At 48.4% G+C, this 10,439-nt stretch overlaps 2 protein-coding genes across 2 annotated transcripts in view; both read left to right on the top strand.

The window, feature by feature from the left end:
- The window catches only part of AFMID (arylformamidase), a 16,297-nt gene extending 8,982 nt beyond the window's left edge, over window positions 1-7,315 (top strand). Inside the window, 7 exon segments of the mRNA XM_006912385.3 lie at window positions 944-1,029; window positions 1,116-1,188; window positions 1,376-1,473; window positions 1,776-1,854; window positions 1,961-2,102; window positions 2,257-2,373; window positions 3,831-7,315. Of these exon segments, the coding sequence (XP_006912447.1) occupies window positions 944-1,029; window positions 1,116-1,188; window positions 1,376-1,473; window positions 1,776-1,854; window positions 1,961-2,102; window positions 2,257-2,373; window positions 3,831-3,863 (628 nt within the window). The 3' untranslated portion in view covers window positions 3,864-7,315.
- A 2,872-nt stretch (window positions 7,316-10,187) lies between these two features.
- BIRC5 (baculoviral IAP repeat containing 5) overlaps window positions 10,188-10,439 on the top strand; it is an 11,266-nt gene continuing 11,014 nt past the window's right edge. Inside the window, exon 1 of the mRNA XM_006912176.3 lies at window positions 10,188-10,372. Within this exon, the coding sequence (XP_006912238.1) occupies window positions 10,262-10,372 (111 nt within the window). The 5' untranslated portion in view covers window positions 10,188-10,261. The remainder of the gene's footprint in view (window positions 10,373-10,439) is intronic.

Here is a 10,439-nt window from a genome sequence, read left to right as displayed (position 1 = left end):
TGCTCTCATTGTTTCGGAGGCTGAAAGGCTGAAATTGAGGTGCCGGCAGGGCCACGCCCCCCGAAGACCACGCCCCCCGAAGGCCACGCCCCTCCGAAGGCTTGAGGGCTCTGGCTCTTGCCTCTCCAGCTGCGGGTGCTTCTGCGTCTTCCTTGGTTTGTGGCCGCATCACTCAAAACTCAGCATTCATCTTCACGTGGCCTCGTGTGTCTGTGTCTCCAATCTCCCTCTGCTTTCTCTTATTCTGTCCCCAGTTGTTGGATTTAGGGCCCATCCTAAATCCAGGATGATCTCAAGAGTCTTAATCACACCTGCATACCCCTATTTCAAAATAAGGTCGCATTCGAAGGTACTGGGGGTCAGGATGTGGACATATCTTCTGGGGGGACACTATTCGACCCATGTGCCTGGCGAGAAGCGTGTTCAGTCCTCTCGAGTTAGGGAAAGCCGCAGGGACAGCATCTCAGGTTGCTGGGATGGGCCTTTTGGTAGCAAAAAGAAGGAAAGGCCTGGGAAAATGGAGACAGATGGTCACTCCAAGATAAGCAGAGGGGCATTTGGGACCTTCGGGGACACTGTGCTCCCTGGGATCTTACTGAGGGGGTGACCAATGTGAGAGGGGACAGCTCCCACCTCAAGCTGTCATGAGAATGATAGATTTGTTGCACCTTTATGCTCTGCCGGTGACACTCTCTACATGTCTAATCTGCTTCAATTCTCGAAAGCCAGTGCCCTTAGAGAAAGAGCACAATCGTCTCTGTTTTACAGACGAGGGAACCAGGCTTAGAAAGTCTCCAGGGCCCCATAGCTGGCATGTAACGTGGCGAGGACAGAGCCTATGATCTGCTCCGTACCACGTGCGGCAGAGGGAGGGGGTGTGCTGGGTGGACAGGACACAGAAGCCCTGTGCCGGCCACGTCGTGACCTTTGTCTCTGTCTGCAGTAAAGACACATCGGCCTTCATGGTCAACCCGCTCACAGCACAGGGAGTAGCCGTGGTGATACTGGCTTATGACATTGCCCCCAAAGGTAAGTATGGCGTTACTGCGGGTTTGGGAGCCGGCGGGCTCTGGACGGGGGAGAGCCCCTGACGGAGCCTTACGCCCCCTGTGCAGGCACCCTGGACCACATGGTAGACCAGGTGACCCGGAGCATCGCGTCCGTCCAGAGGCGGTATCCATGCAACGAGTGGGCACTCCCTCGGTGTTGCCTTCCGTCGGACGGTGCCGGGTGGGAGGGCAGCGGGTCTAGCCCCTTGTGTAGACGAGCTGCCCTTCTGGCCTGTGGAGCAGAGGGCAAACTGGGTCTCCTTGATACAGGCCCGACGCTGTGGGCAAACAGTACAAATCTGGCTCTCTGCTCTGACCCATCCCAGGGGGATTTACCTGTGCGGACACTCAGCGGGGGCCCACCTGGCCGCCATGATGCTCCTGGCCAACTGGACTGAACACGGAGTCACACCCAACCTCAGAGGTTTCCACGGGGACCGCAGCCTGGCTGGGCAGCCTTCCCCCTCCCCCACTGGGCCTTAGGATCCGCGCTAGTTGCTAGACGTCCCAACAGCCGTCAGTGGCTCGAGCTGGGGGCTTTGAGCCCTGTGAACAGGACGTGCCCTGCTTGTTTTCTGTTCCCTCCCCTGGTCTCGCCCCTCTGGCCCTGGGGCCTGGGCTGACCCCATCTCGTCCACCTGGCACGTGCGTGGGGCCTGGTCCGGCCAGACACGTTAGGACGTCGGCCCCACTTGCCACCTGTCCCTCTGTTCTTCACCTTCATAGGCTTTTTCCTGGTCAGTGGGACCTAGGACCTGGAGCCCATTGTGCACACTCCTTTGAATGCCCCGCTCCTCATGACCCCGTGAGTCACTCTCGCCTCCCCCCGCCTGCTGGCCCGGACCCTTCGAGGAGGGCCGGGGTGAGGGAGGGGCTTCTCTCTGTCCTGACCCAGCCCCACCCTGTGTCAGGGAGGATGCTCAGAGAAACAGCCCGCAGCGGCGCCTGGAGGTGGCCCCGAAGCAGCCCGTGGATGCGGCCTACCCCATACTGGTGATTGTGGGCCAACACGACGCCCCCGAATTCCACCGGCAGTCCAGAGAGTTTTATCAGGTACCTCGAGCACCCTGATTTTGGCTGGAGGTTGAGCATCGTGTGACCCCATTATGTCCCCCTTTATGTCACCAAAATGGATCCCAGGACCATCAATCATTTATTCAACATTTAGTGAACACCTGCTCCATGCCAGACACAGTCCAAGACACAGTCCCTCCCCACTGTCACTCCGAGGAGGGTGGAAAGCCTCGCGTTCGAAGAACTCCACAACGTGGATCACTTTGAAATCATTTGGAAACTAACCCAGAAGGACTACGTGCTCACGCAGGTGAGGCGCGTCCCTTCGCCTTGGAGGATGGGTGTCACTGCAGCTCCTACGCGTAAGGAGAGCTGGGCAGGCAGGGGCCATGGAGCAACCACCTTGCTGTTTTTTCCGGCATCCAGGAGGTTGGGGACGTGACAGCGAAACAGAGGGCCACGCTTGCTTCCTATAGTTCAGGTCCCTCCCAAATAGCCCCAGGTGGTCTGCAGAGACTAGTTTTGGACACACAAGTGGGATCTACGTGGGGCCGTGGATGGGGAGAGGCAGGTATGGGAAAGTGTTAACCTGTCTGTGTCTCAGCATAAAAGCAAAGCCAACTCCCTATGGGAAAGGGTGGATGGATTCTATTACAATCTTAATCTGGAAAATCCTTTTAACAGCCAAAGGATAGACTGGGAAAAATATGTGCCACGGACCTGGCAGATGTAGTTACTACTTTTTTTCTTTTTCTTTCTGGGCAAGGGGGGATTGGATTAGCTTGACTTTGTAATCAGCTGCCACCTCAGCAGGGGTTGAATTCACGTCGTTAATATCCTTATGACATAAAGAGCCCTTTCACGTCAGTAATAACAGTTCTTATTTCTCTTTAAGAACTGCAGTAAGTAGGAAAAATGGACAAAGGATAAGAGACCATTTTCGGAGAAATAGAAATAGCCAGTGCTTAATTAATGTAAGAAACTTGGAAATAGCCTGAATGTCCAATGAGGTTGAATCACCGTATAATCTGACAACGACGTGAAGCGTGTGAAAATTAGTTAGGACGTGTCAAGTTGATTCAGATGTGAGAACGAAGATGGAAGAGACGGCTGAGTCAGCCTATCCTAGTTTTAAACGCTTGGCCGGCTGGCCCCTCAGAGGCACATGTGCGCATAAGAAAAAAACCACCGACCTGTGGTATTACAGGTGCATTTTGGAAATCCATTTCTGCTTTTTCTACAAGGAACATGTATTATTTTTTTTAACTCGGAGAAAAACAAACAACCTTCAATGACATCTTTTGAAAAACCTAGGAAATAACTATTGTGGCTTTTGGGGGGCCTTACAGTCTCTGACACAACTAACTACTCAACTCAGCCATCCTCACTCAAAGCCACCACAGACAATTCGTAAATGAATGGACGTGGCCGGGCTCCAATAAACCTTCATTTACGAATGCTGAAATCTGAATTTTATATAATTTTTATATGTCACAAAATAATATTCTTTTTGGAATTTTTTTCCACCATTGAAAAACGCAAGGCCTGTCATGGCTCACAGGTCATACACAAACGGGCAGCAGGTGGGAGGTACATCCGGCGAGGTTGGAGCTTTATTAGAACATTTCCGGCGGGCCGTGGGAAGGGACTTGTAAGTTACACTTCCATGCGCACTGATGCAGCCTGCTGCTTTAATCAGATTCCCTGAGAGATCCTTCAAGAGCCTCTCCAATTCTGGGGCTTTCCTGTCTTTTCCTTCTGCTGCAGATTATTTTGAAAACAATCTTCCAGAAGTACTGACGGCCCCTGAATCCCAGCTGGCGTGCACCCGACTTGTGAAGCTTCTCCAGGGAGCCTGACTGCTCCTTCCCCCTCCCGCCAGCCGCTGCTTCCTTGGTGGCCGGTTGCGCCTCGGTTTGTCCACCCGCCCTGGCAAGGGTCCACTCTTCCAATCACTCTGGGCTCCACAACCGTGCCCTGGCTTGGATCGAGTGGCTTCGATCAAAAAATGACAGCTCCTAACCGTACATACATTTCCCTCCGGCTCGCTGCCCACAAGCCTTTTAAAACAGTTGAGAACGAACTGGAAAGAAATATTATTTTATGACATGGAAAACCTATATAAAATTCAAATTTCAGCATCCATATTAAAGTTTGATTGGAGTTCAGCCACGTTCATTCATTTACGAATCATCTGTGGTGGCTTTTGAGCTACAACGGCAGAATTAGGAAGTCGTATCGGAGATTAAGCTAAAATATTTATCTGATTCTTTTCAGAAAAGTTTGCAGACCCTTTTGTAAGAGAATCCTGAACTAGTTTTTGTTCTATCTTTTGCTTCATTCCGTTGTCCATTCTGTCGTGGGCGACACCTGATATTTGGGTCTGTCCCTGAAAGCCTGGGGTGTTAGGCTCAGGCTAACACCTTGACTGTGACGGGACAACGACATGCACAGGAGGCAAGCTTCCTCTGTCCCTCCCCGCCAGGGGTGTATACAATTCCCAAGGAGCCATCCACCACCCACTACCCCCCCCGACCCCCCACACTCCGAATAGCTAGCAGTTCAAGAATGATTGCTTATAGCAAAACAGGAACTAGCCTAAATATTCATCAGTAAAGAATAAGTACATCTGACCACTATGTGGCCATTGGAAAGAGATCTATTTCACCACGTGGGAAATCTCCAAGACATAGAATTACCCGACAAAAGCAAGATGCCCAATGATACAGTACCACCTCGGTGACGTTAGCTAATATACACTCACCAAACTCCGTGTTTCTGAGCGTGCTCACGCATGTGTGAACGGACAAGGTCAGGGAGGACCCACACCTAACGCCTTGGGTGGGGAAGTGGAGCTGGGAACCCAGGAGCGGAGTGTTGGCTTCTTCTGGATTCTTCGAATCTTTTAGGATACGAATGTAATGAGTATTTAGCTGTAGCCTGTAATTTGAAACATTAAAATATTCAACAAGCCTTTAGGATGCAGGCAAATGAGAATGATAGTATGGATGTAATTTGAATCCATTCTAGATTTTTAAGGGACACACATGGCTCACAAACTGTAGGACTTCATTTAATATTGTGACATTCCTGTGGGACAACTTGGGCTGCTGGCAGGAAACCCTGGTCACCAAAGCTGGGTTGAGAATTGCTCCCTTAGGTTATGGCCTTTTAAGGCAAAATGCCTTAAGGTAAGCAAGGGACGGAATGAAAGTGTGTCATTGCTGCGTGACTCTTCACTTAAGGATATATATAGACATGGAGATACGGGCCTATGATGTTCTACGCATAGTGTCTAGATAGGAAAAAGATGGATACAAGTTAACAGCAGTTAACCTACAGGGTGAAACCGTGGGTAATTTTAATTTTCTTCCTTTTACCTAATATAAATTTTTATATTACTATAAATATTTTAACTGACTATAAAAGTCTCCTTAAAAATAGGCTGTGAATTAGATAACCGATCAATGTGAATTTTCCTCATTTTGACACTTGTTCTGTGATAAGGTGAGAGAATGAAATATTTAGAGGTAAAGAAGCAGGATGCGTTCAACTAACACTTAGATGGGTCAGGTAAAAATATACATACGTGTACGTGTATGTGACACACACGCACGTATGGAGAGAGAGAGAAAATGAGAATGACAAACAGGCCAAATGTAAACCAGTTAGAAAATCTGGGCAAAGGGTATTCCTTGTACTGTTCTTGCGACTTTAATTTAAAATGGTAAAATAAAAAGTTATCCAGTAGCTGTGATATTGAAAGAACAGACACCGGCAGGCCCGCGTGAGGCTGGAGGGCTGCTGAGGCCTCGCGTTCTGCCATCTGCCCAGTCCCGTGGCTCAGGAAGTGACCGGAACACCCTGTTCTGCCACAGGCTCAGGACGCATAGTTTTTTCCCCCCGATAGGCTTCAGGATTTACTCCTGCTGGGGCACCTTCTTTGCCCTGGTCGTTCCCTGCTCTCCTGTAGGTTTGCCATCATGGTAGCCCTGCTCTGCCCGTCCCCCTTCCCCAGAAGGCAGTTGTCCAGGACACCCAGGTCCGGGCGGTCAGCCTTATCCTTAGGCCTGGGACTTAGAGCTCCTTCCTTCCTCCTTTTCCCTGTCCCCTTGCTTTTCGAGCTCATCTGGAGTCTTCCGCATGGCACCAAAGGCCTATAAAGCACTATTTCCTGACTTTGTGAGCAGGGCAGGGTGCCAACCTTCTTTGATCTCCTAGCAACCACGACCTGCACACAGATCTGATCCTGGAGCCTGGGTCTCCATCCTCGACTCCCTGTCTTTTCCAGACCTCGGCTCTGGGTCTCCATTTACTCATCCATGAGAGAATCTGGCTGGAGCAGGAACAGGCAGACAGATCCACGAACAGAACGGGGCTGCAGAGCTTGGTCCCGGTAAACAGGGGAGCTTAGTATGTGAGAAAGGTGCTGATTCCAACCCAGTGTGCACAGCCGCTTATGACACAAACCGCAGGGGCACCCGGCCCGATCTTGGAAAACGGATCGGAACCCTTTCCACCTACCTTCCATCAATCTATTTCTGGAGGGTCAAGTCTTCAACATAAAAGCCAAAATCAGAACAAATCATCAATGAATATCTTTATAAATCATCTTAGAGTGGAACAAGCCTTTCTTTGGATAGCAAAATTAACAAAACAACAGACACCGACAGGAAACAGAAAACAAAAGCCAGAAAGTAGATGAGTGATAAATAGGTCTGCATAAAAAATTTAGACATGACAAATGTATACGAACTCTCACTGGCCAATAGGAAAAATCTCAGGAACCCACCGGAAAAGTGGGCAAGGCATGAATGGGCAGTTCACGGAAAATAAATCTAAGTGACCAGTAAACCTGAGAAGAGGTGCTCAGCCTTCCTTTTAAATAAAGAGATTCAACTTAAAACTGGCACATGCTGCTTCGTATTCTCAAATGGGCAAAGATCAGAATGTTGGACATGACGGTGGTGCTGTGGTCCTGACCTCCTCATGCTTATCAGGGAGACCTTTGACCCCGAGGATTTAGCGACCAACAGAACCAACACAGCCTCCCCCTCTGCGTGGGTCTCTTTGTTAGTCTCTGTGTTTTCCTCTCCCTCATTTTCTCTCCCCATTCTGTTTCACAAAATTGCTTTTCACAATTCTCTCTTGAATTAAGCTGAGAAATAAATCCAAGCTACCAGCTTCTTATCCAATTCATAATGACTATTACCGGTAGAAATGAACAAAACAAAATTTGACAATGGTTGAAATTGCTCATGGTAAATGTCTTATTTAAACAGATATAAGTTTCAATGTTTTTTTCAGCTACTAAATTTAGAGGTTAAAAATTGGGCCCAAGACAACACAAACTTGGCAGAAATAATGTAGAAAGTTCAAAATGACAGAAGCTGTTACTGGTAAAATTTGATATAGCTGAAGGCTAATCCATGAATTAAATATTATTTACGCAATATAATGGAAAATGGGGAGTTAGTGTTTTGTGAGTAGAATTTCAGTTTGGGAAAATGAAAACGTTCTGGAGATGCACGGCGGTGATGGTCGCACAAAACTGGTCTTAATGTCGCCGAACTACACACTTATAAGTGGTTAAAATGGCACATTTTTATGCTATGTATATTTTGCCACATACAATTGCTCATATATGTAAAATTTAATAAAAAGAATGATCTAGAAAAAATACAGACATTCCAAATACTTACCACAGAAACGGAAAGTAACCAAAGCCTCAAATGCCGAGATTTCTCTGCATATACAATGTTAAAAAATATACTAACTTTATAATAAATCTTGTCAATGTTATATGTTGCTCTTGTATGTGATAAATATACAAGTAAGAATAACTTTTTTAAATCTTATGGAAAAGACCTAAGCAGCTGAAGTTTCCAGTAAAATAAACATTTAAATGGAAAAAAAGCTGAAATTTATTTGTGCCAAATAGGAAATGAAAAACAGAAATGCGTTTGCTTCTTGGAGTTTGTTCCAGAAGATATATTTTTTCAATGAATGTCATATTGGCAAAAATCTGATTAAAATAGCCTGGATTAAAGAATCAGGGTCACATCCACTGGAGAAGATGGCAGAGCAAACCCTTTATGCTTTGATGATTGAGAGGGTGGGTTGGTTGTACAGCAACCCTTCTTTCAGATGTTTATCCTACCAGCATAATTGCACACATGTGTGTCAGCCAGAAGGGTCAGCTGGAAGTCTCACGGCTCTGAGTGATCAAGTTCCCATTTACATCTGAGGAAACTGAGGCTCACAGAGGCCAGGTAACTTGACCTAGTGGAAGAAACGGAAGGAAAATGCCAGTCAGATCATCACTCCCGTCTGTGGCCCACGGGCACAGACTTAGGACTCTGACTCTTTACATAAGCAGTAAAGTGATTTCCTGCATGTGATGCGCTACCATGGTGCCTGAGGTGTCACGCAAGGGGACCTCGCCTGACTTATTTCCTGCTGGGTCATTTGCACTTGGAACAGTAGTGGTTTTATGTTCATCGATAAATCAATAAGTACTCACTGAATGAATGAATACAAGGTAAGGGCTCAGTAAACACAGACTTTGTCACCATATGAGCCAGCTGGAGTGCTGGAGACCTTGGGTGGGTGGTGGACAAGCCAGGTTTTAGATCCGCTCAGTGAAAAATTAATAAGGAAACCTCAAGTAAAGTTGGAGTCCGGAAGGCCTGCTGAGGGAGCTCGCACTCTCTAGCACTTGTCAATCACCCCAAGCAGAAAAGACTAATCTTGCACCTCGGCAGGGAGGGAAGATTTTCTTCTTGCCTAGCAACAAGCCCGGCCAAAGGAAAACACTGCAGCTCAGCCAATGAGAAGCTGTCATCACCCCCCACTCTCCAATGAACTTTCATTTCCCTTTTGCTAAGGACTTCCTCCCGCCCCCTCCTTTCTAGAAAAGCCTTCCATTTTGTATAACACTGCTGGGAGTATCTCTTTGTTTTTCAGGTGAGATGATGTCAGGTTCATGAATTGTTTAATAAAGTCAATTAGATGTTCAAATTTATTCAGTTGAGTTTGTGTCTTAACGGCACTGTGGCCGGTGTGATCTCCGTGGACATCATTTGTACTGCACAGACCTCAGTTTTCCCATCTGTGAAATGGCAAGTTGCAACACATAACAGCTACAAGCTAATATCATATACCTATGAACTAAAAACTGATAAGAAAAAGAGGAACGACTCAATAGATAAGTGTACCAAAAATGTGTTAGCAAAAATTTAAATATATAGTGCTGGCAAGGAAACGTGCATGGCATATGGGAATGAGCACAGCTACAGCTTTTCAGAAAAAAAATCTGCACTGGGTATCAAGATTTTAAATGCACATTTGACCTAGAAATCTAGCTCATGGAAGCAAAAATACCAGAAACCAAGGATATTCGTACAAAGTATTTATTGTAGTATTATTCATAATGGCACAAAATCAGAAAACTAAGGGCCCAACAAATGGTCGGGATTGAATAAATATCTGGATGCTGCTGCATAGTCAAAGTTCTAGCTATTGACCCGAAGGAATATCCATTCCCAGACGAATTCTGGAGGAAAGGGAAGAATAAAGCTCCAAGGGGCAACGTCTGAACTTCCAAGAAGCTTCAGTGAAGACTTGACAGGCCAGTTAATAGCTCACTAGAGCGAGGATGGAGTTTAGCTGTGGATTTCATTTACGTGGTATCTTTTCCCCGGCAGACGCGCGGCCTCAGGATGAACACGCCTCAGCATACCTTCTAACCGCGCCCCCCCACCCCGACCCCGCCTCGCACAAGGGCAGGGGAAGCTGGCATTAGGGCGTTCCAGTAGTGGAGCCCCCCGCCCCCCTCCCATCCCCGAAAACAAACGAGATTGTGCAGGCTGAAGGGGCTTAACAAATATGTACTCGACAGGGGCCACTCCCTGAATTCATTATGGGGACTTCCGCTCATCAGTTCCTCTTCCCACCACTGTTTACAAGAGCTAAGCGCGGGAAACGGCGACCACGGGACCGAGATCGCCAGGTGCTCAGCCAGCTGGAGCTGGACTACATTGCGGGAGGACTACAACTCCCAGCACGCCCCGCGCCGCCCAGCCTCGCATTCCCAGAAAGCCGCGGGCGCAAAACTCATGGGCGGGGCGTTCCCGACATGCCCCGCGGCGGCCGGCAACCGCCGGATTTGAATCTCGGCACGGCTCCGCGGCGCTGGGATGGGCGCCCCGTCGTTGCCCGCGGCCTGGCAGCTTTACCTCAAGGACCACCGCGTCTCTACGTTCAAGAACTGGCCCTTCCTGGAGGGCTGCGCCTGCACCCCGGAACGGGTGAGACCGCGCGGCTTCCCGGGTCCCAGGCCTGCCCGCCCCGCCCCAGAACCCCCACCCCGACCCT

Source organism: Pteropus alecto, unplaced genomic scaffold (genome assembly GCF_000325575.1).
Source record: "Pteropus alecto unplaced genomic scaffold, ASM32557v1 scaffold134, whole genome shotgun sequence".
In the NCBI taxonomy this organism is placed as follows: domain Eukaryota; kingdom Metazoa; phylum Chordata; class Mammalia; order Chiroptera; family Pteropodidae; genus Pteropus; species Pteropus alecto.
This window is presented reverse-complemented; position numbering and strand designations above follow the sequence as displayed.